This window comes from Pristiophorus japonicus, chromosome 3, assembly GCF_044704955.1.
Source record: "Pristiophorus japonicus isolate sPriJap1 chromosome 3, sPriJap1.hap1, whole genome shotgun sequence".
NCBI lineage: Eukaryota > Metazoa > Chordata > Chondrichthyes > Pristiophoridae > Pristiophorus > Pristiophorus japonicus.
The window spans coordinates 281,893,661-281,920,797 of NC_091979.1; the positions used below are offsets into that span (position 1 = coordinate 281,893,661).

General features: G+C 48.6%; 1 protein-coding gene across 2 annotated transcripts in view; it reads left to right on the forward strand.

The window, feature by feature from the left end:
* Positions 1 to 27,137, forward strand: part of mgmt (O-6-methylguanine-DNA methyltransferase) — a 531,759-nt gene that overhangs the window by 497,133 nt on the left and 7,489 nt on the right. For both annotated transcript variants that reach the window (XM_070875024.1, XM_070875023.1), the window contains one exon: positions 3,323 to 3,462. In XM_070875024.1, the coding sequence (XP_070731125.1) occupies positions 3,323 to 3,462 (140 nt within the window). The remainder of the gene's footprint in view (positions 1 to 3,322; positions 3,463 to 27,137) is intronic.

The window sequence follows — 27,137 nt, forward strand, 5'->3', positions numbered from 1 at the left end:
CTAGGAGGACGCCCTGGATCAACTGTGGGCCTGGAGGGCTCGATTGCTGACTGCACCACTTCTGGATGGGCAGCAGCAGTGTGGGATGGCTGGGGTGCAAGCCATGTCGGGTGCAAAGGCGGAGCTGGAATGCTGTCATAGTGAGAAAGGACAGCACTTCCATTTCCAGCGGCACACTGCCATTGCTCCGGGGTGGCGCCTGAGCATCAGGAGCATTATATGCCCCCACAGATTGCTGACCTGCGGCATCGTCTGTTCCTTGTTCGACTGTGGGGAAGTCAGAGAGGATAGCGGAAGACACTGCTTGTGTGGCAGCACTCTGAGACTGCATAAATGCAGGGAGTGCCTGAAATGCTGCAGTCTGCGCTTGAATTGCTGCACTCTGAGATTGCATGCCAGCAACCAGTGTCTGCATGACATCACAAAGACATGTCATGGCTGCTGTCCTGTCAAACATGACACGCGCTATCACCTCTGGGACCCCACTGTCACACGTTGAGGCCATGTCCCGGGCAAGAATGCTCTCAGTGGACTGCTGAGGGGCGCGGCCCATGCTACAGGCAGCCTCTGCCACACTCACATCAAGTGCAGCCATGCTCTGCGGCACCCTCCCCAATGCACCCATAATCTCATGGTGCATCTGCGATGACTCCCTGTTCAGAGCCTCCGAATTGTGGTCCTCACCTGCCTGACTCTTAGTAGGACTCCTGGGCTGACTTACCCCCCCGGAGAGCTGGCCCCCGAGCTTCCCCTCGCGACGGGCGTTACTGCAGGCCATTGGGTCCAGGAGCGTCAGCATCTACGAAGCCTTGAAAGTTGGTGGTGTCCTCCACTAAGCTGGCGTCCCCACTCGCGGGCACTGGGGTCAGGCCTCGATCGGTCGCCACACACGTCCCGACATCCTCCTCATCCTCCCCCTCGGGCAGGCTGCGACACATTTGGTTCATCATCTATAAGCACAAAGCAACACATGTGAGGGTGGGTAGCAGTTGGGGAGGGGGCAGGAAGGCAAGAAGGAGGGAGCATCGTTATTTTGCAGAAACATGTTGTAAGGCATGTGGGATGAAGGGTGAGGACCGTCACAGAAAACAGACATCTCATTGACAAACCATCAGTGTCCTGCGGGGGCTCTGCCTGTCCAGTTGCCACCACTCTGATTGCTGGGCCCGTGAGGGCAGACACTCACTCCTCAATGTCGGCGGGGTCATGGAAGTCTGGCTCTCCTCCCGTCCGCTCCTGCTCCCGCCTATTGTGGGCGAGCTTGGTCTGCAATGAACAAAACAAGATGTTTTGGTGTGCAACATCTGTCTGTAGTGAGTGTCTCACTACTGATGTCGCGAGGTGTGACTGTCGGCATCTCAGACTGCATGGCGGCTCACAGTGGATGTGTAAAAGGTGGGGTCTGGGCACAAGGTGGTACGAGTAAGTATGAGCCTGAAGGCCTGTGACCACATACAGAGAGTTAAAAGGTCTTTTTGGTGTCCTCAGGCTGAGTCGGGAGCTAGAAGGTGGGAGATGCTTGGATGGATGGAGAATGTCTGGGGAGGCTATAGAGAGCTTTGAGGGTGTCTACAGTAACGAGGAGCATGGCCTGCCACACATAGAGAAGGTGTGGGCAGTGTGAAGCAGTGAGGCTCACATGGAGACATTGCAAGGATAATATAACAGGCACTCACTCTGACGACCCTAGTCGGGTCATTGAATTTCTTTGCAACATTGAGTCGCGGTCCTGCGCACCATGTCACGGGCAGAGACGTGCTCCCTCCACAGCTTCCTAAACACTCTGGGGGATGGCCTTCGTCCCCCTCCAAGCAGCAGGACATCTTGACACCATTCCACGGCCTTCAGGAGCACCTCAAGGGCCATGGCCGAGAAGCGGTGAGCAAGTTGTCGACCTGCCTGCGCCTCCATCCTCCTGCTCTCAGGTGAGCGAGAGTCTTGAACTGTGCATGCGCATACTTGACTTGCGCCTTGAAGAGTCGGCTGTTCCCGGGGTCTGACTGGAAGTTCCGCTCATGCGCAATGGTCCGCCAAATTAACCAACAAAACTTTCGTTATGGTCCCCCCAGCTGTAGTTTGCAACAGCTGATTTAGCGCCCCTGTCAACTCTTCGACTGATTCTGATGAATTTTTCAATGGAAGTTGTAAAGTTTTTCAAGGTGCTAAAATTACCGCTCCACCTGGGTTACCGCCCCAATTGAGGCACGGCCGAAATTTCTACCCCCTTGTACCAAAGAGAACAAATATAGTACATTTTGGCAAATGTTTGCAAATATGAATTTTACTTTACCCATATTAAAATTATCTTATTAGTATTAAAATGATTCACGAATAAAAAATTTATAGCAATAAATAATAAATACTATCCTATATGATGGGAGGGAATTTTTACCCCAAAAAGCAGATGAATTGGGGTCGGGCAGGAGTTTAAAGAGTTAAAAATCTGAAATCCATCCTCAATCCGCCTCCAATCCGCTCATTTCCGGTTTTAACGCAGCTGGGACGGGATGGGAGAGTCGGCAGCCAATCCTCTCCCAGGAGACAGGTCGTCCATTTAAATGTTACAATGAGGCTACGTGCCTCATGGTGATCCACCAATTTACATTTAACTCTGGCTGGTCGGGTTTCCTGGGCCTCAGGGAACCAGCAGCTAAAGGAAGGAGAGTGACTGCTGGATCCAGGAGGTCATTGTCTTTCCACCTACTTGCTGGATTCAGCCTCATTGCCTTGCCAACCCCCTACAATTGGACACCCCCTCCAAGGCCTCTGATCTGCCCCCCGAGGTCTCCAACCACTCCCCCCAACGAGGTCTCCGATCCCCGCCCCTCCCCTGGCCTCCCACCACCAGCCCTCAATTTCCCTTTGGCTTTCTGACCAGCCCCCCATCACCATCCAGCCTCCAATTACCCCCATCCCAATTCCTCATTCCCTCCTCTCCGTGGCCTGGTGTTGCAGGCCTATCCGCCTGACAGCCAGTCATCTTTTCCATCAGGCTGGTTGCGAGTGGGAATCAGTGCTTTGAAATGCTAATCAGGGCCTGCCGTCAAATTTGGCAGTGCCTGTGGAATACCCGATCTCCTGGGTTTCCAGATCGCTTTCCAGCCCCCTTTCTGCTCTCTACCCGCCTCCAAATTAAAATTCCGGACGATGTGCTTTCAACAACTTAAGAAATAAATTAGTAACTGTGAAACGTCCTTTTTAATAAAGCGACTGAGTGCTGAAGAAGGTGTCATGGTCAGTAATATTGAAGTGGTCAGTGCGTGTGCATGAACAGTTGGGAGTTGTAAACCACTTGACGAGTATTCTCTCTTCTTTTCTGCAGCCACCTTCACCTGCACCGTGTTGATGAACCTGCTGAGTGATGTGAAATTCGGAGAAATGGCCTCATACAAGCAGCTAGCAACACTGGCAGGCAATTCAAAAGCAGTGAGGGCTGTGGGAGGAGCCATGAGAAAGAACCCTGTAAGTTTATGTCAATATATGAAATATGAAATGATAATATCATAATATGATAATATCTGAATGGTGACAGATTAGGAAAAGGGGAGGTGCAACGAGACTTGGGTGTCATGGTTCATCAGTCATTGAAAGTTGGCATGCAGGCACAGCAGGCGATAAAGAAGGCAACTGGCATGTTGGCCTTAATAGCGAGAGGATTTGATTATTGGAAGAGGGAGATCTTGCTGCAGTTGTACAGGGCCTTGGTGAGGCCACATCTTTGAATACTGTGCACAGTTTTGGTCTCCTAACCTGAGGAAGGACATTCTTGCTATTGAGTGAGTGCAGCGAAGATTCACCAGACTGATTCCCGGAATGGCAGGACTGACATATGAAGAAAGACTGGATCGACTAGGCTTTTATTCACTGGAATTTAGAAGAATGAGAGGAGATCTCATAGAAAAATATAACATTTTGACGGGATTGGACAGGTTAGATGCAGGAAGAATGTTCCCGATGTTGGGAAAGTCCAGAATGCGGGGTCACAGTCTAACGATAAGGGGTAAGCCATTTAGGACCGAGATGATGAGAAACTTCTTCACTCAGCGAATTGTGAACCTGTGGAATTCTCTACAACAGAAAGTTGTTGAGGCCAGTTCGTTAGATATATTCTAATGGGAGTTAGATGTGGCCCTTACGGCTAAAGGGATCAAGGGGTATGGAGAGAAAGCAGGAATGGGGTACTGAAGTTGCATGATCATCCATGATCATATTGAATGGTGGTGCAGGCTCGAAGGGCCGAATGGCCTACTCCTGCACGTACTTTCTACGGCCCCAAGTTTCGCCATGATTTGCTCCTGATTTTTAGGAGCAACTGGTGTAGAACGGAGTATCTTAGAAATCGGAATTCTCGCCATTTAGTTTGATCCAGTTCTAGTCAGTTAGAACAGTTTCACTTTGGAACAGAATTTTTTTTTCAAAAGGGGGCGTGTCCAGCCACTTACGCCTGTTTTCAAAGTTTCGTCAGTGAAAACTTACTCCAAACTAACTTAGAATGGAGTAAGTGAAGATTTTTGTACGCTCGAAAAAGCCTTGTCTACACTTCAGAAAATCAGGCGTAGGTTACAAATCAGGCGTAGGGAATGGGCGGGGGGGGGGTGTTAAAGGGAAGTTTACAAACATTAAACACTTCAGTTTTACAAATAAAGAGCCATCATCAATAATAAATGATAAAAACATCAATAAATCAACCAATAAATCAATCAAAAAAAATTAATAAGAAATATATATTTTTTTTAAATCAATAAATAAAACATTTTCTACTTACCGACTGCAGCACCGGGAGCCCTCCAACAGCGTGTCTCTGTCAGTGTCTCTATCTCTCTGTCTGTCTGTGTGTGTCTCTCACTCTCTGTCTGTCAGTGTCTGTGTTTCTGTCAGCGAGGGGAGGGGGAGGAGGGTGGTAGACGGAGAGAGGGGGGGAGCAAAGGGGGAGAAGGGGGAGGGGGGAGGAGGGGAGGGGGGAGGAGGAGAAGGGGAAGGGGGAGGGGGGAGGAGGAGAAGGGGAAGGGGGAGGGGGGAGGAGGAGAAGGGGAAGGGGGAGGGGGGAGGAGGAGAAGGGGAAGGGGGAGGGGAGGAGGGGGGGAAAGGAGATGAGGGGGAGGGGGAAGGAGGAGAAGGGGGAGGGAGAGGATGGGGGGGAAAGGAGATGGGAGGGGGAAAGGAGATGGGGGGGGGAAAGGAGAAGGGGGAGGGAGGCTGAACAGGCCGGGCCCGGCCGGGCCCGAGACTTCGGGCAGGGCCCAAGACTTCAGGTAGGGCCCGTTTCCAGCACCAGATTTACAGGTAGGTGGCGTTGGGTCGGGTCGGGATCGCAGGTCGGGTCGGGGGGAGCGCGGGTCGGTGTGGTGGTGGGAGGGAGGTCGGATCGGTTCGGGTCAGGTGGAAGGAGGGAGAGGGAGGTCAGGTCGGGGGGGAGTAAGGTCAGGTCCGGTCCAGTCCGGGGGCGGGAGGGGGGGAAGCGGGAGTCGGGTCAGATCGGGTCGGGTCCGGTCCGGGGGCGGGAAGCGGGAATCGAGTCAGGTCGGGAGGAAGCAGGAGCTGGCCGTGGGAGGAACCTTATGCACGCAGCCCCAGTGAGGCCATTCGGCTAGGGCTAGGGGCTGCGTGCTTCAGGCCCCTCCCACACAGTTTTGGGCGCCTGGAGCTACTGCACTTGTGTGCCCACTGTAGCGCGCATGTGCAGAGGTCCCGGCACTGTTTTCAGCGCAGGGTCCTGGCTCCGCCCCCACAGCTTGTGCTGCGCTGTGCTGCGCCGAGGGCCAGAGGACCTGCAGGGAGCCGGAGAATCTGGAAGTTTTTTTTCAGGCGCACTTTGTGGCGCAAAAAACGGGCGTCCAGGTCGGGACTGCGCCGTTCTAGGCGCGGCTCGAAACTTGGGCCCTATGTTTCGATGATGAGAAACCACAAAACTAATAATTGCATCATTACATTTTGTAACTGACCATTTTGGTTACAGAAATGGTCCCACTGTAATAGCAAGTTCTGATCATTAAGAAGGTGTGTCTTAGGCATTTTTGTTAAAATATTTGTTATTTTAGATCCATTATGCTGGATTTTCGGGTGCTTTGCGACCCGGTTATCGCCAGGTTTTGACCTTCCGCAGCGAAAATTGAGGTGGTGAGCTGTTTCTCGCCCAGTCGCGATTCTGGGCTCGGTTTTTGCGACGGAGCTTAGAAGCACCATCAGGGAGAGCCGCGTCGGGTGTGCAGCGGCTCACATTGTAACACTGCTGCGAGTTTCAAGTCGCACCCGACCCGTACGCCGCGAAACGCGCCTCGCGATGACCGCCAGGGAAAACACAGCCCTGCTGGCGGCAATGAGTTGAATAAATTGCAAAAAAGGTAAGTTAAAGTTTTTATCTTTATATATTTTTTGCAAAGATTTGTGAGGTAAGGGTGTTCGCAATGTTTTTTGAATGTTTTTTTGAATGTTTTTTGGGAGGGGAGGTTTCCCCTCCGAAGGCCTCTCTCGGAGCGCTCCTGGCCCCACACTAAAGTTGGCGAGGTTCCCGGTTTTGCGCCGTGAAATTAGTTCAGTGCCTCCCTTTGTGCTGCACCTGTGGTGCAGAGCCCAAATGACAAAAGTTAAGCAATTAATCGCTAACATTAATTGGGCAGTAAATTCCCCCCCCCCCCCAGCCCCCATCTCTGTATTCGCCCTTAAAACGGCAAAACTGAAAATCCAACCCATAGACTGTCGGGCTAATTTTGAAATGTTCACTCCTGGAAGGCCATTTCTGGAAATTGCAGGCCATACCTTCTGTTGCCGAGGTCATAAGCTCTGGAACTCTCTGCCTAAACATCTCCGCTTTTCTACCTCTCTTTCCTCCTTCAAGACGCTCCTTAAAACCTACCTCTTTGACCAAGCTTTTGGTCACCTGCCCTAATTTCTCTTTATGCGGCTGAATGTCAAATATCTCATAATACTCCTGTGAAGCGCTTCGGGATGTTTCCCTACGTTAAAGGCGCTATATAAATACAAGTTGTTGTTGTTGTTGGAATTGTGGGTGCAGTCCCCACCATCTTCCATCCATTATAGTTAATGATGGCGATTCATGGGGAGCCTGTTCACAATGTGTGCTCCAGACAGGTGAGACTCCCTGCTGGGAGCTCACATTCATAAAATTTATCTTTGCCAGCCGCTAATGTCCATGCAGTGGTTCAAAATTGAGGAAAATAACATTTCAAATTGTCTTTCTGGAAGCAATATTTCTGTTGCATGGGTAATGAAAATGCATGTATGAATTCCTCCAATGACACAAGTGGTGAAAGCAACGCATAATTGAACTACCACAAATCAGAAGGTCACAGGTTCAATTCCTCGTTTGTGCTGAATTAGCTACCTCAGTGAAGCTGGCATTTGCTATAATTGGCTCAGTGCCCCTAGACGAAGGGGGATGAAAAATCAGCCAGAGGTTGTGCTCCTTTTCGCTCTGTTCTGGTCCCTTCCACAAAGTGCACATGTGTAGTTGTCAGAATCTGGCTTGGCTGTGATGGCTGCCATGGTAAAATAGCTAGCCAACACTCATTGTCCAGACTCACACGTGAATCAGACATGAAGGATGGCTGGTTACAACCGTACCCCAGTAGGAGCCAACGTCTTCAGAAGTGGGGGAGGAGAAAAAGAGGGAGAAAGTTGCCACAAAAAAAAGTAAATACAAACAGACACACTGGGCTGGATTTGCGGTCTTCTGTCTCTGTCGTTAGCACCCCGGAGGGGCAGCAATGGCGGCAGCAAGCACTTCTAGGCGGGCGGCCAGCTTCTAGTAGGATATTCGGTGCCGGTTTCAAGGGGGCGCGGAGCATTACCGCCCGGAAATGGCGAGCTGGTGTGCAACGCCCCTGGTTGCGACACCGGCTCGATATTTGGATCGCGCCTGACCTGTAACACTCGATAGAGCGCCCTGGTGGGAATTCCTGTAGAAGCTGGCATTCCAAGTTGTGGCGGCGGCAGTAAGGTAAGTAATGTCTTTGATTTTTTTTTTTTGTGATTTATGTTGTGCTGGCTGAGTTATTTATTGGGAATGTTTCTGGTGGGGTTTTTTCAGATTTTTTTCCTCCCGAGTCCTCTTGGGTCGCTCCGAGGCCGGCTGTTTAGCTCGGGATTTACACTTGCTCAGTCGGCCTAGCGCCCTAAAAGAGGTGTGCAATGCCTCCCTTAGCGTTCCCGCTTCAAACTCAGGGCCCAGCTGATGAATTTTGCGGCGGCAGACACTAACCATTTGCCGGCGCAAAATTTACCGCTCCGCCTGGATTAACGCCGCAACAGAGACGCGACCGAATTTCCACCCCACTGTGTTTGCTATGAGGAGAAACTGCAGGCATGAGTCTCAATGACCAAAGCTGCCTCCCTCCCATACACACACATGTACACACTTCTGCTTTTTGACCATTTAGGTCTCCCAATCCTGTATCCCACTGGGAGAACTTAATTGCCCGTCTCTGTTATCTTGTTTGTTTTCAAACGAGCTTGATATCTAACTTTTGAAATAACCTATGCTAACTCCCAAACCCTAAATTGATGTAAATACACCGCGGCATGCGGAGAAAACAAGCAGAGCCAGAAAAATGGCTATCAACTGTCAGTCCACCACAGCCAGCATACCCTTCTGCACACAAATGTTTCGCCTACCTGTCTGCTTGTGTGGACAGAAAGTATTTTTTTTTTACTTTACTTTTTACCCAGTTTTTTTCAGCCAGTTCCTGCACAGCAAACAAGGATAGGTTGAAGGTAAATCATTGTGCAGCATGCGGTAACATTTTTTCCCCAACCTAACAGCTCATGAAACTGCCATAGTACAGAGGGCATGAATGTGGACATCAGATTCATCCAATGAATCCAACACTTGATTCTTTCTACACTAACCAAGGTATTGGATGGGAGACTGCTCTGTAGTTCGAGTCAATGGTACTCTGTAATCAGATGACACAAAGTGTACTTCTGTAAGACGGGATTGGTTCTGGCAGTTTTACCTCACCGTCCCTTCCCCCCGCCCCCCCCCGCCCCCCCCAGTGCAGCACTGTATAATAACACAGTGCTCCATTCAGAAACCCAACTGAGAACTTGCAAAGGTTCCTATTGAGGGCAGGCAAGTTTCAGCACCAATTAAATCATGTCTTCAAACTGACAGCACTGCGGTTAGAAGTGCAAGGCTTAACTATGAGGTCTACTAGGCCATTATGATATCAAACTTTTAAAACTAGAAATGATTGAAACTTTTGTTCTATTTTGTGTCATAACACTGCTATACTTAAGCAGCCTATTATGCTGCTGTATTATTGCACTGCAAACAGAAATTCCATTTTCTCTTTAAAATTTTTACCAATTTTGTAAACTGAATAACAGATTTGCCACAAAAATTACACTTGCTGTAATTATGACATGAATTTTGCCACATTTAATAAGATATTTGAAGATAAAGTAAAGATAACTAGAGCACATTAATATTATGTATTTGAATGCCGTCTGCAATGCATATCCTGAGCACTGTATTAATGAAATCTTTTACGAAATAAAAATGAAAAATGTTGGAATTACACAGCATCTGAACAGAAAAAAGGCAGATACATGTTAGGGATCTTTCACCAAATCGCCAGTTCTGCCTATTTCCAACATTTTGGGGCCGAAATTCAGGGTCCGCATAAGGCCTGTTACTGCCGTTTTGCGGCAGCCATGCAGCGGAATTGAGTGGCCGCCATGTCGCACTCCATTGGCCGCCCTGACCCAAATTCAGGTCGGGGATTTTTCGGCCTGTCCTCACTTTCACCCCGCTGCTGCCGACCGCCGCAAGCGTGTCATCAAAGCACGCACTGCCCCCTCCCGCACTTCCAGCACACTCTGCCCCAAATTTACCTAAAAAAATCGTTGAGCCGCCGTGCGATGCCCCCAGCAGCTTTTTCTGTTGGTGCACCTGGTTTTTTGTCTTGGAGCCATAGCAGCGCGGCGGCCCTTCTAGGGGAGGGTGCTCTGCCGCAGCCGCCATGTTTTTATTTTTGCCGGCCGACATCCCGATCGGCCGGAGCTATCCCGCACCGACATTTTAATCCGCCCTAAATTTAGTTAAAAATATCCACGAGCCGCTGGACGGTGCCCCCGTCAGCTTTTTCTGTCGGTGCACCTTCTCCTGACTGTGTTTGGCCTAGCAGTGTGGCGACGCATCAAGGGGAGGGCCCACTGCCACGGCCACTATGTTGATATTTTTGACGGCTGATTTCCCGATCGGCCAGCAAATTATTGCCCCGGGTTCAGCTGGGCCGCCAACAGGCAGCCTGACCACCCCCTCTTGGGTGCCAGGCCGCTGGCCCGGCTGAAACCCTCACCGGTGGCCAAGTGGGCCAAAGTTTAAAAATGCCGAACGCTATCCCCTTTAAGTGAAAGGAAGAGCGTGGTGACGCACACGCGTCATTGCGTCATCTCCACTCTGCCGCTGAGTGACAGCGGCGGAGACTCGGTCCCGCTCCAACTTCCACCCCTCACCAGGACTTGCCATCCCAACTTCCCCCCCCTCACCAGGACTTACCGCTCCAACTTCCCCCCCTCACCAGGACTTACCGCTCCAACTTCCTCCCCTCGCCAGGACTTACCGCTCCAACTTCCCCCCCCTCACCAGGACTTACCGCTCCAACTTCCCCCCCCTCACCAGGACTTACCGCTCCAACTTCCCCCCCTCACCAGGACTTACCGCTCCAACTTCCTCCCCTCGCCAGGACTTACCGCCCCAACTTCCCCTCCCTCACCAGGACTTACCGCTCCAACTTCCCCCCCCTCACCAGGACTTACCGCCCCAACTTCCCCCCCCTCACCAGGACTTACCGCTCCAACTTCCCCCCCCTCACCAGGACTTACCGCCCCAACTTCCCCCCCCTCACCAGGACTTACCGCTCCAACTTCCCCCCCCTCACCAGGACTTACCGCTCCAACTTCCCCCCCCTCACCAGGACTTACCGCTCCAACTTCCCCCCCCTCACCAGGACTTACCGCTCCAACTTCCCCCCCCTCACCAGGACTTACCGCTCCAACTTCCCCCCCCTCACCAGGACTTACCGCTCCAACTTCCCCTCCCTCACCAGGACTTACCGCTCCAACTTCCACCTCTCACCAGGACTTGCCATCCCAACTTCCCCCCCCCCTCACCAGGACTTACCGCTCCAACTTCCCCCCCTCACCAGGACTTACCGCCCCAACTTCCCCCCCCTCACCAGGACTTACTGCCCCAACATCCGCCCCCATTATGACCGACTTCCGGTCCAACGGGGAAAAAAGTTTTAAGTGGAGAAAATCGCTCCGAAGGCCGCCTCATCGCTCCCGGCGGGAAAAAAAGGTTAAAAAAAACATGGGTGCGTCAGTTTTCTGGCGTGCCTGAATTTCGGCCCCTTTCTGTTTTTATTTCCTAATTTCCAGCATTCACAATCTTGTTTGTCGAATGATAGAAATTTCAAAACAGAAGGCAGCCATTTGGCTATCATGCCTGAACCAGTGCTACAGTCCCCACTGGAGCTAATACAAAAGCAAAATACTGTGGATGCTGGAATCTGAAATAAAAACAGAAAATGCTGGAAATCTCAGCAGGTCAGGCAGCATCTGTGGAGAGGAAGCAGAATTAACGTTTCGGGTCGATGACTTTTTGTCAGAACTGACGAAGGGTCATCGACCTGAAACATTAACTCTGTTTCGCTCTCCACAGATGCTCCCTGACCTGTTGAGATTGCCAGCATTTTCTGTTTTTACTCCACTTGAGCTATCTACGCTAATCCCATTTCCCTGCTTCTTCCTAAGTAGCCTTTAATATTTTCTCCTTCAAGTTCAAATCTCGCTTAAATGTTACGATTGACAACATTTTATTGGCTTCTTATTGGTATGCATTGTGCCTGTTTTTTCAGATTGATTTCTGTCGATTCTCAGGCCTCTTGCTTCAGGCGGATGCTACCCTCGTAACGCCAAGTCTGGGCCCGAAAACAGGCCCAGACTAATTTCTACGCCTGCATATTATAGTAACCCTCCACTTGAAAACTTTATTCTACCTGCCCCTTTTATGTTTCTCTCACTGTTCGTTTGTTTGTGCCACCTTGTTACTGATCCACCAACCAACGGCAATAATGGTTCACTTCTTTATTTAAAGACTTTCACCTAGATAAGATGATTTATACCCAAACCAAAATAAAGGCTGATGCTGTCTGGAAGTCATTTTGTTTGAACTTCCATATGGATTTGTGCTGAAGAAAAGGATAAGACAAAATTAATCTCTCTGTTTCTTCAGTTTGTAGTGTGGTCAGAGGCTACATTGCTTCCTTTTCCAGGCATGATGTCAGAGGTGTTGCCAAACTCCTGTAGTACATATCCGACAAGTATTCTTTTGTAGTTAGCTCGCTGCACATAATTCATACAACGACCTTCCAACTTTATTACAAGGCAGAAGAGGAGTCGGCAGTAGCTGAGAGATGCAATGTCTTTGCTACAAATTATGCCAAGGACACCATGGATCAACTCACCTTTACAGAGAAAAAACTTCAAATACTTTGCTGTATTTCAGATTGATTGTAAGGTCTGTGGGCCTCAAAGGTCAAGCGTAGAGTTCAATTAACAAGCTCATTAGAACAGTACAGGGGATCCATAAAAGAATCGTAAAGGCTCCTGGGAGTAATGGAATGGAGGACTGATTAGTTCAAGGGCATTTTAATGACTACCATACAAGTTAAGCGAGATATCACCAATAGCGATTGCTATCTATAAGGAGAGGTCTGAATAAAAAGGCTTGTGTGTGAATTTATCTTATTATGTATGTCTGCGGTCCAAAAACGAATCAGTCTCGAAATTTGTTGGGGCGGCACACGTTATACAGGTGTAAAATGGGCACCTAAGCATCCAAAATGGCGGGCACACCCATACTTGCCAAGGCATAAATGCGCAGCCCTGGCTTATTGTAACAGCTCTTCCATAGGTGTCCAGGACGCACGCCGGAAGTGTTTAAAATGCTCTTTAAAAGGTTCAAATAAGGGTATAATGCTTTTTGAAATTAGTCTTCCCCATCGCCTGACATACCACGTGATAAACTCTCTCAACAACTCGTGGCACAAACAGGCAGCAAGGACCCTTAGCAGTGCTATTTAAAGGGCTTGTCCACTATATACATGTTAGCTGCTGGTTTGTCCTTTTAGGTTGCTGGTTCATCTCCAGGCATTTTAATGTCTATTTTCGAACTTCTACAACTGATTTATGACTTATAAGTTTTTTGATGGACTACTTTTGGCTGTCTTTAAAACAGTTTCACTGCAGTCATGAGTGGCTGGTTAATCAGCCTTTAAGGCTAGAGGATGAGGGAGAGCAGCCAAGAAGATAGTTGTGAGCAGGATCTACTGGAAGAGATGGGAGGAGGAGGGCACTATGTGGGAGACCACACCTAAAGTGGATCATCAGGGAGAACTTCTCCTACCTTAACGTCACTGAGGAGCAATGCCTTCACTTTACAGAGGAGGCAATCACTGAGCTATGTCATCTGCTGCAGCCACAACGCAAGCCTTGAACCGGGGCACGGACAGCACTGTCTGTGGCTGTGAATGTTATGCAACGGGGCTCCTTCCAGGCTGCAGCAGGTTGCACCACTGGTATCGCCCAGTTTTCTGTTCACTGCTGTATAGGAGAGGTCACTGAGGCTTTCTACGCCAGGAGGAACAGTTACATCTCTTTCCCAATGTACAGAGTGAAACAGGACAAGAAAGCACTAAGCTTCCTGGCAGAAGTCATGATTAATTCCTTCGTCCTGCGCGAAAAGAAAAAAGACTTGCATTTATATAGCGCCGTTCACAACCTCGGAACGTCTCAATGTGCTGTACAGCCAATGAAATATTTTTGAAGAGTAGTCACTGTTGTAATGTAGGAAACGCGGCAGCCAATTTCTGCACAGCAAGGTACCACTAACAGCAATGTTATAATGACCAGGTAATCTGTTTTTTAGTGTTACCACTAACAGCAATGTTATAATGACCAGGTAATCTGTTTTTTAGTGTTGTTCATTGAGGGATAAAGATTTGTCAGGACACCAGGGAGATCTCCTTACTCTTCTTCAAAATCGTGCCATGGGATCTTTAACATCTCATGAGAGAGCAGACAGGGCCTCAATTTAACGTCTCAGCCGAAAGACGGCACCTCCAACAGTGTAGCACTCCCTCAATACTACAGTGGAGTGTCAGCCTAGATTTTGTGCTCAAGTGTCTGGAGTGGGACTTGAACCCACAACCTTCTGACTCAGAGACAAGAGTGCTGAGCCACAGCTGACACTGCTCATGTGCTTTTAACTACTGGCCAATAAGGGCTTCGGACATGGCTCATGACTAAAATCCTAACTGGACCACAGCACAGCTGCAGAGGTGGCCTACAGCAAGAGCCATGCTGACACCAGAAACCTCATGCTCAGGAAATGCTTCCGATGCCTGGACTGTTTAGGAAGAGCTTTGCACTACAGCTCTGACCGTGCATCCAGATTTTGGGTTGTCTGTTGCACACTGCATGGGCTGGATTTTCCGCTCCTTTGCACTCCGGGTTTCGCCCCGGAGTGGCGTAAAAGGCGACAGTGAGGTCTCCTGCGCCCCGCCGCGATCTTCCAGTCCGTTTTGGCAACGGTGTCAGCAGCACCACTGGGCAGAGTTGCGCCAGGTGTGCAACGCCTCTCGTTGCGACATCGGCAGGAGCTTGGACTTTTGCCCGACCTGTCTGCCCAGAAGTACGCCCGCAATGACCGCCAGGGAAATCATTGCCATGCCTGCGGCGGTGATGAAGGTAAAGTACTCCAAAGGTAAGTGCGAGTGTTTGTTCTTTTAATTTTTTTGGCGATTTGTGTTGTGGTCACGAGGGTACTGTTTTGGGAATGTTTTTTATGTTTTTTTTTTAAAGGCCTCCCCCCCGCCCTCGAAGCGCACTTCAGTTTGCGAATTTCCCATTTTTGCACCACGAAAAGTGTACAACGCCCCCTGACGTAGGGCACAGATGCCAAAACTTCCTTACCAAAACGCAGACTATTCCCGGCCGGTAACTTTCCCGTTCCGCCTCAGTTTTCGCCCCCGAAAACAGAAAAGCCTAAAATCCAACCCCATAACTTTTCCATAAGGAAGCACCAACCCTTACCACCACCTGGGCAACAGGAATTGCAGGAGGAGGAAGATCACGAACAGCATCGACCATCAGTGCTACTAGCTGCCAGAACAACTAATCCAAGAGCACTTCACATGAGCCATCTCTTTCATCCTCAAGATACCAACCGTCCCACAATACGTATCACCACCATCCGATTGCCTCCTGCAGTCCAGCCTCTTCCCCTCGCTTCACTATAAATATTAACCCCACAAAATGCGGAGCAAAACAAAATTACCTAACAATTCAATTACAAATGTGTATAATATTTAACAAGATTTATTAAGAATCACACTTGTGCAACCCGTTAATGCCTGTCTTGTGTCCTTGTTTGCCTGTCCTAGTGCTCCTCAGAAATGTAATCCCAGTGGTTACAGCCTGGGAGGAGGAAGGCTGCTGAGCTTCCATTGAGGACAGTTTAGATGGCCATGGTTTGTCAACCTCAAGCATCTCTGAGCCTTGAGGGCCCCGCTGCAGACTGCAGCATCTCAGCATGAGCCTTAGCAGTCGGGCCTAGATGTCTGTGTGGCACTAACAGGAGCACTGGCAGAGTGTGCGGTGGGGAAGCAGGCATGCTGTCAACCAAAGAGACGAAGATGGGTGCCTCTCCCATGGAACTAGGGCCATTCTCCTGGGGCTGTCCCTCAGCACCCCTGTGGCTCTACATGCGAACAGAGTGCAGGGGTGATGTAAGGCCCTGAAAGCCCCTTTCCACACTGGCCCCCAGAGCCAAGATGTCCGAGCTTCTGTAGAAACATAGTAAATTGGAGCAGTAGTAGGCCATTTGGCCCTTCGAGTCTGTACCGCCATTCAATATGATCATGGCTGATCCTCTACCATCTTCCCGCCTTTTCCCCATACCCCTTCATGCCTTTTGTTTCTAGAAATCTATCTGTCTCCTTCTTAAATATATTCAGTGACTTGGCCTCCACAGCCTTCTGTCGTAGAGAATTCCACAGGTTCACCACCCTCTGAGTGAAAAAGTTTCTCCTAATCTCGTTTCTAAATTTCCTACCCCGCATCCTGAGACTGTGACCCCATGTTCTATGCAGACATTGATGCAGAGATTCAGCATCGCCTCCAGTGCGCCAGTGCAGCCTTCGCCCTGGAGGAAAAGAGTGTTTGAAGACCAAGCCCTCAACTCTACCACCAAGCTCATGGTCTACAGAGCTGTAGTAATACCCGCCCTCCTTTATGGATCTGAGGCATGGATGATGTATAGAAGGCACCTCAAGTCACTGGAGATATCACCAACAATGTCTTCGCAAGATCCTGCAATCCCCTGGGAGGACAGGTGCACTAACATCAGTGTCCTCGACCAGACTAACATCCCCGGTATTGAAGCACTGACCACACTCGATCAGCTTCGCTGAGCAGGCCACAAAGTTCGCATGCCAGATATGCGACTCCCTAAGCAAATGCTTTATGCAGAGCTCCTTCATGGTAAACGAGCCAAAGGAGGACAGCGGAAACGTTATAAGGACACCCTCAAAGCCTCCCTGGTAAAGTGCGACATCACCACTGATACCTGGGAGACCCTGGTCGAAGACCGCCCGAGGTGGAGAAAGTACATTCGGGAGGGCAATGAGCTCTTCGAGTCTCAACGCAAAGAGCATGAAGAGGCCAAGTGCAGGCAGCGGAAAGAGTGCGCGGCAAACCAGCCCCACTGACCCCTTCTCTCGACGAATGTCAGTCCCACCTGTAACAGGGTGTGTGACTTTCGTATCGGACTGTTCAGCCATCAAAGAACTAATTTTGGGCGTGGAAGCAAATCCTCCTCGATTCTGAGGGACTGCCTATGATAATGTTCTAGACTTCCCAGCCAGGGGAAAGATTCTCCCCACATCCAGTCTATCCAACCCAGTCAGAATTTTATACGTTTCAATGAGATACCCTCTCATTCTTCTAAACTCTAGTGAATACAGGCCTAGTCGACCCAATCTCTCCTCATACGACAGTCCTGCCATCCCAGGAATCAGTCTGGTGAACATTTGCTGCACTCCCTCTATGGCAAGTATATCTGTTCTTAGGTAAGGAGACCAAAACTGCACACAGTATTCCAGGTGCAGTCTCACCAAGGCCCTGTATAACTGTAGTAAGACATCCTTGCTCCTGTACTCTTGCAATGAAGGCCAACATACCATTTGCCTTCCTAACTGCATGTTTGCTTTCAATGACTGGTGTATAAGGACACCCAGGTCCCTCTGTACATCGACACTTCCAAGCCATCACCATTTAAATAATAACTTCACATTTATCCATGTTATACTGCATCTGCCATGTGTTTGCCCACTCACTCAACCTATCTAAATCGCCTTGCAACGTCTTTGCATCCTCCTCACAACTCACAATCCCTCCTAATTTTTTGTTGTCAGCAAACTTGGAAATATTACATTTGGTTCCCTCATCCAAGTCATTTATATATATTGTGAATAGCTGGGGCCCAAGTACTGAACCTTGTGGTACCCCACTAGTCACTGCCGGCCACCCCGAAAAAGACCGGTTTATTCCTACTCTCTGTTTCCTGTCAGATAACCAATTTTCAATCCATGCCAATACATTACCCCCAATCCTATGTGCTTTAATTTTGCACACTAACCTCTTATGTGGGATTTTATTAAAGGCAGTCTGAAAATCCAAATAAACAACATCCACTAGTTCTCCCTTCAGTTACATCTTCAAAAAAATTCCAGTAGGTTTGTCAAACATGATTTTCCTTTCATAAATCCATGTTGACTTTGTTTAATCCCCTTGATATTGTCTAAGTGTGCCTTTATCACATCCTTTATAATAGACTCCAGCATTTTCCCTACTACTGATGTCAGGCTAGCTCGTCTGTAGTTCCCTATTTTCTCTCTCCCTCGTTTTTTTAAATAATGGGGTTACATTTGCCACCCTCCAATCTGCAGGAAGTGTTCCATAATCTATAGAATTTTGGAAGATGATAACCAATGCATCTACTATTTCCATGGTTATCTATGCCAGCAGTGTGAGCTGCTGTGGATGCTGTCAAAGTTACCATCATGGTGGGCACCATGGTCATGTTTGTGGAGCTGAGCACTCACTCCATGTTGGACAGAATAGTTCCCAATCGCTGCACAAAACCTCTGATGAAAGTTTGAGCTAGGCGCCTCCATTCTCTGAGCCATTGCACACAAACTTTATGGCAGACTGCCCAGTGCAGCTAGCATTTCCTGGTGTATGCCCGTCAGCCTTCTTCAGTAGTTTGGGCCCTTGAAGTCAACACCTAAGTCCTCTGCAACAGAGTATGTGATCTCGCCCTCTGGCTAGCTGGCAGCTGTGGCATCCTATCGCCCTGCCCTAGCTTTTGCACACTTGTGGTGGTGATTCACCATGTGAAGACCACTTCTCTAGGCTACCCTCTAAACTATGCACAGTGCCAGTCTCTGACCTGGTGGTTACTAGGTTCCGATCGAGTGATGCTGCATCTTCAGGAAGGCTGACCGTCTCCTCTTGAAGTGGCAGAGGGGCTTCCACATCTTCAACGCCTGACATGAAAGAGAGCAATAGGAGTTAGCTTTTAATCAGAAGGGGGAGGAGAGAGAGAAGTGGCTGGTGGAAACAGCTGTAGTTTGTCATGCAGTGTGTATGGGGCGAGATAGAAGAAGGGAAAAGAAGGTGAGGTGTGAAGAAATTCTGAACGACGTCTCCTCCAGCGATGCCACTTACCACAGCCACTCCTCCCGGCCCATGATGACCACATTTTTTGCACAGGGAGAAGATGTTCAGGTGGGATCGACCTTCTCCAATCATGGCCTGTCACAAGTTGTGCATGACCTGCTCCTGCAAGAAAGAAAGGGGTGTGATAGTGACATCTTTGTGAGGTGTTTAGATAATGTAATGCTCATGATCGAATAGTTTGTAGTGAGTAAGACGTGATGTGTAGGGAAGTGAGGGTTACAACAGAAGTGAAAGTAGGAAGTGCAGAGTATGTGAATATGGGGAGGTGGAGTGAAGTGTGGTGATTGTAGTAGAGTGAAGGGAAGTCAGCGGGGGGGGGGGGGGGGCGCAGTATTATGAGTCGTGCGGCTGCAGGTGTGAGGAGATAGTAATTGAGGTAAAAGGTAAGATTCTTACCTTGACAACTCTGAAATGGCCATTAAAGTCCTTGTGCAGTGCAGCCCTGTCCTGGGAGCTTAGCTACCAGCATGGTAGACTTGCCTGGATGGCTTTCTGCCCCTAGGGGGGAAAAACAGAATCTGGACAAGGGCCTGCAACAGTGCCTGCTGGACCTCTTGCAGCCATTACTCTCCTTACAAGCATTCCATGCTGTCTGCAGCCAGAGTGCACCTCTCCTTTAAGAGGTGCTGGCTGCCTTTAAGTAACATCACTGAAGCCCAATTTCCTGTCTCCCCTAAACAGGCGCACAGCTAATGAATAGTGCTGACATGTCTGATTGATGGTAACAAGCTGCCAGCAGCAACTTAACATGGTCCCTCCGACCACATGAACAGGCACGTGTAGCACCGCTCAGCCTCCTGCCCTGCTGTTTTTGGGAGCGGTCGCATTGCTAGATCAATGTTTGTATAAAACTGAGTGGCTCTTGGTTCAGGGTCAGCATATTTAAGGATGTTGGTTGCCTTATAATTGAAAGCATAACGTTGTGAGTCTGGAAAGGATATTGTGACTTTCAGTTTTGTTGCAGGTGCTTCTTGTAAGCTTTATACACCTGCAACTTTTTTTCAGATGGGGCGATGCAGAAATCTGTAATGCATCAGAGAAAAAGGTGTCAACAATTGTTTTTCCGTAAACCAAGAATGTGTCACCACAAATAAATAGTGTCGGCTTCCCCATCTACTTTTTCAGATCTTCGCCTCCCTGCAAATCATAAGTCTGTAAGAAAATGTCTTACGTATTGCTCACCGGGAGTTAGATGCACAGGACAGCCACATGCTGGGATTGCGGATTAGAAATGAAGTGAAGCATCCATCTAGATTGCTTGAGACAATGAAGCTTCATTATAAAACACCCCAGTAAACATTCACGCGGTAGAGATTGGAATGCTCTATCCTTTGAGCTATGCAAGGGCTGGTCCCAAGGAGCCCACATGAACCCGGGCATGAGCAGCAGCTAGATAATTGGCTGTCCCATTGGCCAACCCCTAAACAGGTGAAGAAGTCAAGTTCTCGATTTCCTGTCCAGACAGGGGACAAAAACATGCATGTCGATGTCAGTTCGTGAGCTTTACTGAGAAACACAGGTAGAGACTCGGCCAGTCTGCCTTAAGAACAGAGCTGACCAAACCCAAAAGAAGCCTTGGTCTATTTCAGTGATACGGCTAATCAAAAGAAAGTGCTACTTAACCCATTAACCAGGACAGTTTAGTATTTTTGTTATTACAATGAGGAACTGAAGGTGATACGGCTAATCAAAAGAAAGTGCTACTTAACCCATTAACCAGGACAGTTTAATATTTTTGTTATTACAATGAAGAACTGAAGTTATGTTGGAGTGAGTTTCACCTCTGAAAAGGAAGAACTCCCTCCGTTCTGCACTGGGGTGTCGACATAGATTAAGGGCTGGATTTTCGGTTCGTTGCCGCCTCTGTTTTCACCGCAGAGGGGTGGTAATGGCAGCGGAAAGCATTTCCGGGCGGGCAGACAGCTTCCAGTGCCCCGGCGGGACATTCGGTGCTGGGTTTGCGGGGGCACAGAGCATGACCGCCTGGGAGAGGCGAGCTGGTGTGCAACGCTCCTGGCTGTGACACTGGCTCGAAATTTGAAACTCGCCCGATCCGTAGTGCCCCATAGCGCACCCTGGTAGGACCGCCTGGGAAAGCTGGCGGTTCCAGCGGTAGCGGCCACAGAGAAAGATGGAATGTCGACCTGAGGTAAGTGACATTGTTTTTTATGGTTTTATTTTTGCGATTCATATGGATGTGGCATGAGTAACGTATTGGGAATATTTTTGGCGGGGTTTGTTTCAGATTTTTATTTCACTGAAGCCTCTCTTTGGGCGCTCCAAGGCCGGCTGCTTACTTTGGGATTTTCATTTGCTCAGCCGGCCTAGCGTCCTAAAAGAGGTGCGTTCCGCTCCGCTCCATACTCAGGGCCCAGCTTTTGACTTTGTGGCTGGAGACGCAAATCATTTCCCACGCAGAATTTACCGCTACGCCCAGGTTAATGCTGCAACAGAGGCACGACCGGATTTCCACCACGAAGTGTTCAAATCCTGGAGTGGAATTTGAATGCATAATCTTCTAACTCAGTTTCATTATATCGCTTGTACTTGCATTAAATGATGTGTATCATTCACCAAGTAATGAGTATATTTTATTGTACAGTGTAAAAATATTTTCGTGAGTACCGTATATGTATTTCATCATTCCATAAAATCTTGAACACTTACCTAGATCTGTTCCGACTGCTTTTGTCTAAATCAGCTACAGCTCATTCTAATGTGTTAACTTTTTGACATTTTCATGCATATACACACTATTTATGAGTGGCTTATTGCAAGCCAGCATTTGTTAATTTTTCTGCAAATCATTTAAAAATGTTGAACTAAAGAAAGACCTTAGCTTTGTCACATGTAAACAGATGATACAAAAAGTCTAGTAAAATTATTGGCCTAAAAATTGAAGAAGGCCCTGTGTGCCCACGCCCATTCAAAGTGGTGCAGACAGCACGCAATATTCGTGCTGCCCCCTGCTCTTTATAATGATTGCAGCGCTGATCTCAGCCATAAAAACGCTGCTGATTGGCTTACCGCTGAACAGGGGAGCCAATATTGGGTGCAGTCTACTGGCCAACCAAGTTTAGCCTAGGCTCTCTGTACTACTTAAAGGTGAGGTGCTTTGTTGAAAAAACACCTCATTGTCATTGTGTAGAAAACCATGGCCCAGCAGCCAAGAGAAAGGGCAAGGAGATTTTCAGAGCAGCACTGGAGGCCTTGGTCCTGGGGGTTCAAAGATGCCGTCAGGTCCTCTACCCGCAGGGATGCAGGAGGCTTCAAGGCAGAACAGCAGAAGGCTGTGGGAGGCGATTGCTGAAGCCATCAGTGCGACGAGTGTTGTCCCTAGGACCTGGATCCAGTGCCGCATAAAAGTTTCATAACCTCACACGAGTGGTGGCAACAATTGTTTTTCCATAAAGTGAGTGCATCTTCAAATGACATATCCTACCATCTACACCACCAGCCTCGCACACTGCTCAATGCACCACACCCCCATCACTCAATTACCAACAATCTCTAGCTATCATGACTCATACCTCACAATCATAGCTTTACCTCACCCTCACACACTTACCACTGCTGCAAGCCTCACTCCCACATCTTACACCCTGCGTACACTATCAGGTGTTCACCCATGGCAGGCACATCACTCAAACACATTGCACCACACTCACTGACACACTTCCCTTTCTCTTGCAGGCAAAAATCACCCATTATCACCGGGAGCAGCAGACGGGTGGAGGGGAAGCCCCTCTGCAGAACCAGATGGAGCTGGAGGAAATAGTGCTGGAGATCATTGGAGGGACAGTGACAGAGACCGTGGTGAGCGGGAAAGTTGAAAGTATTGCCGATGATGATGGAATGCTCATATCTAATCCTTCTTCCCACATCCCATTTTCCCCTCATCCCACAATCTCTTCTCACATACAAGCTGCTAAGGTGTATGCATGGATATCTTGCTTTGCCCCCTCCCCTCACCACAACCCGACCCTTGCGCATTTCTAGTTTCGGATACCCAAGAAGTCCCACCAGCTCAGGCAGTCCCTGAAGTGATGGAGGAGGACAGTGAAGGAGGAGAAGACACACCGTCACTGCACCTGACACCCACAGACACCAGCTCAGAAAATGGCACTGTGCGGACTTTAGAGGGTAGGATAGAGGTGGTATCTGCACATGGTGAGTCACCGGGCACAAGTGGGCTGTAGCCAGGCCAGAGGGAAAGTGCAGCTCAGATGCCAGCTCCCCAGAGGGCGAGTATGCGCATGAGCTATGCTGCACAGGACTCAGATGATGACCTCGATGGTGCGGACTTCAGAAGAAGGTTGATGGACATGCACACAGAAATGCTTGGTGCAATGGCAAGCCTGCCAGAGAGCCTCTTGACAGTGTCGAGCATGTAGGAGTCCGGCTCCAACATTGCATGGGACTTTGCGTGGAGCTTGGAGCCCATGATTTCCAGGATGGAAATGATGAGCAACACCACAACCCAGCTATGGTGCTGCGTGTGATGAGCGATGTTGCAAATTCCATTGCAGCATAGGTGGAAGTGACCCATCGTCTGAGTGTTGCAGTGGAAGCTCAGACTGCTACCATTGTGGCTGGGTTTACGATTGTGGAAAGGGGCTTGCAGGGTCTTTCAGCACTCCAGCAATCTGTCTCCCTACATATGGTTAGGAATGCTGAGGCGCTGCCCCAGGGGAGTGGCAGTGGCTCCATAGAGGAAGAACCTGCTGTCCTCTCTCAGGATGACAACATTCGTACTCCCACCATTGCCAATCCACCAGTGGCTTTGCTGCTGCTGCCTGTCATCCAGCCAGAAAAGACTGCTGCCACCCATGTGGAGATGGTGTGGCCTACAGCCCAGGACCTCAAGGCCCAGAGCTGCTCGAGGACGTCCTGCAAAGCCATCTGCAGTATCCACCACTGAAAGTCAGCAGCCTTCCACCAGCCATGCTGCAGCCACCGGGGGAGCACTTCATAGGAGCACTAGTGTAAGAAATGCAACATGAAAGACAGATACTAACGGAGTGCTCACGTGGGATCTGCTGATGTTGTTGGTTTGATTTGGATTTGATAATTTTATAAATTATGTTTGGAATATTTGTTCTGTGGTGGCTCTCATTTCAGCTTTGTGTCCAGGAGAAGGCTGTGATGTTCCATGACAGAGGGATGGTAATATGGGGAAGTAGTGAGCAATGGGGATCTGGGGTTTCATTCATTGGAACTGGAGTCTGATGAGATGCTCACCAACAGCCCATTCAGAAAGGGGATCTGCTGCCTGCCTCCTCCCTCCTTCCTCCTCCTACTCCTCCTCCTCCTTAGGTGGTCCCAGAACCCGTAGTAACAATGGCTGCACCCTCATGATGACCAAGTTGTGTTGCGTGCAGTAGACCACCATGAATTGGGATACCTGCTCCGGCATGCACTGGAGAGCTCCTCCCGAGCAGTCAAGGCAGCGGAGCCATTACTTTAGCACTCCAATGTTCTGCTAGATGTGGTTTCTCGTGGCAGAATGGCTCTGATTATATGATTGCTGACCACGAGTGGTGGGGTTGGGGAGGGGAGTCGTTAGCGAGGTGCAGAGCGGATAGCCCTTGTTTCTGAGCAGCCACCTTCAGGTTTGACATGGTGACTGGAAGATTGCTGGCACAGGATGAAGACATCATGACTGCAGCCAGGATACCGAGCTTTCACCATCATGATGCGCTGGGTGTGATCGCACATCAACTGCACATTAATTGCGGAACATCTCAGGATTGCTGTGCGGCGCCCACAAAGCCACGTGCGTGCACCATGGGGAAGCCCAATATCCTGGCAAAGCCATATGCGTGCTACTCTTGCTTCTCTCTATTCAGAGAGAAGACAAGGAAGTCCCTTCCCCTGGAGTATAGAGCCTCTGATGGTAAACTGGGGGATGTTAGCTATGTCCCCAGCTCCAGACTGGAAGGATCCGATGGTGAAAAAATTGAGGGCCGCAGTGACCTTGAGGGCCACTGGCAGCGGTGTAGCTGCGCTGCTCTGAAGTTGAATATCTGGTTGCAGGAGGTGGCAGTGTTCTGTGACCATCTCCTTGGTGAAGTGGAAAGTTCTAATACACTGCTCCTGGCTTAAGTGCAGGTAGGAGAAGTGCTCTCAGAAGACCCTAGGTGGGTAAGGCCTCCTGTTGAGAAGCAGTCTACCCCTCCTCCTCCCTCTCTGAAGATCTTGTCCTCTTCTTCGCTGCTTACACTCCATCTCCCTATCATACTCGAGTGTAAGAGGGACTGCAAGTTGAGCCCCCATGACTGGGAGCAAGTGGTGTGAGCAGAGTTCTTTAAATGAGAAGCAAGGCGTTCTCCACTTGCAGCAACACTGCGTGTCACCACACCAACTTTACCCATCTCTAGAAAGCTCCAAACAGTTGCAAAAGCCTGCACAGAGCCAGTAAAAATGAAAAAGCAAGTAAGTTTTTGATGATCCCTTTAAATAGCACTGGTGGTGGTTCCTTCCTGCTGCGGAATACATGGTCAGCTGATCGTGATTAAAAGAGGGTGGTAAGTGGAACAGCAATATCCAAAATAGCAGATCGGCATCAAATCAGCATTGCACACTCATTGACATCACAATCTGCCTCATTTTCATTTCTCCAGCGAACAAAGAGAACGGCAGCGCTGCCGACCTACCTAAAATGGCGGCTGTCGCAGGACTCGCCAGAAGCGGGCGTATACGAGGCGGCCGCCATTTTTGCTTCCAAATCGACCTTAATGGGGTCTAATTTCCCAGCTATTAACTTTTTAAAATTGTGTTCACAGAAAATGAACATGTTGGCTTTGTTACTCGGTTTGTTGACGGTGGAAGATGGATTTAGAAATAGGTACAATAATGTTACTGAATTGTCAGTTGGCCATAGTGGAATGGTCACTTTCTACTGTATAAAGCCTAAAACAAGTAATGAGCTTGACACCACTGTTGAACACTGCACCATTCAGTCTACTGACAGGATTTGCTAAATGCAGTTCAAAGACAATCAATACATGGTACAGAGAGTTTTTCTTTACCTTTTTTAAACAAGAGCTTTATTGGGGAGTTAGTTTATTCACAGATTGCCATAAGCATTAATGACTGCCAGCGTCTTGTTTTGCCAGTCACCTAGATGGCTGTTGATAAAGATTTAGCATCATGTTCTAAGTGTCAGGGCTGTCAGTAGTGCTGAACCATTTGACCAGAAGAAAAAACGCACAGGGAGCTATTGATTACAGCTTCTCAGTGTCACTTGTTCACCAGGATTTAGGTATTGATGAGGCCTGGAGTGAAAACAAGTCCTTTCCCTGGTGGGCTCTCCCTAGAAGTACAAAATGCAAAGTTAGAGAGAATATTCAGCTGTTACCTGAATCTAAGGGATTCCAGTATTGATTGAAAGGCTCCTTCATGTTATTTTTGTTCAAAACAAATCTATGGTTTTGGAAATTTACAGTACATGAAAAAGTGAGCGTATCCAACTAGATTTATTGGCGTTCATACAGTCAGTATGACAAATGCTGTAAAAAACAAACTGTTTAAAATACTACATTATCAGTACTTTAAGATTTATTTCAACAAAAGTTTTAAGAATTCAATTTCATGAATGTTTCATGGTTTATTACTATGGAATTTAAAGCACAAACACTTGTTGAATTTTGAAGTATCGTTGTTTTGGATGGATGCACCAGCTTTAGTTTGGCCTTTTCAAAGACTAAGACCCAGGCCTTGAAATGGTAAGCTAAAGGGAACCGGCCAGATGAAAATATGGTTCTGCTCAAAGCTGTTTGTCAGGTGAGAGTTCAGATCTCATGACAGATATTTAAGGAGGAACCAGAGATGGACATTGCCCACTTGTATTGACTGGGTTTGTTTGAGTACAATACCCTCAAAATTAAAATGAAGGCACGCCCGCAATGGTTTAGCTGGTTGAGGCACTGAGCAGCAAACCATACAGACCTGGAAGCTCTGAAGCTCCACAATCTGAGTTAACTGATTTCAGTCAGGCTGTCAGTATAGGCACTACAATTGGCTAATTCATTCGTTCATTGGCTGTGAAGCACGTTACAACATCCTGAGCTCGTGAAAGGTGCTATATAAATATTCTTTCTTTATTTCAATGTCTTTATTTCCTTCTTTCCTTCATTCCTTCCTGAAGGATGATCACATGTGTGGAATTATACCCAACAAAGAAGTCAACTTCAGGAAAGGAGGAGAGCAGTGGAGAAAAAAAAAGAATGGGTTGGGGGGAATTAAAAAAGAGAAGGCACTGATTCAAATGTTTTTAAGTAAGAAAAGGATGGACTAAGTTTAATAAAAAC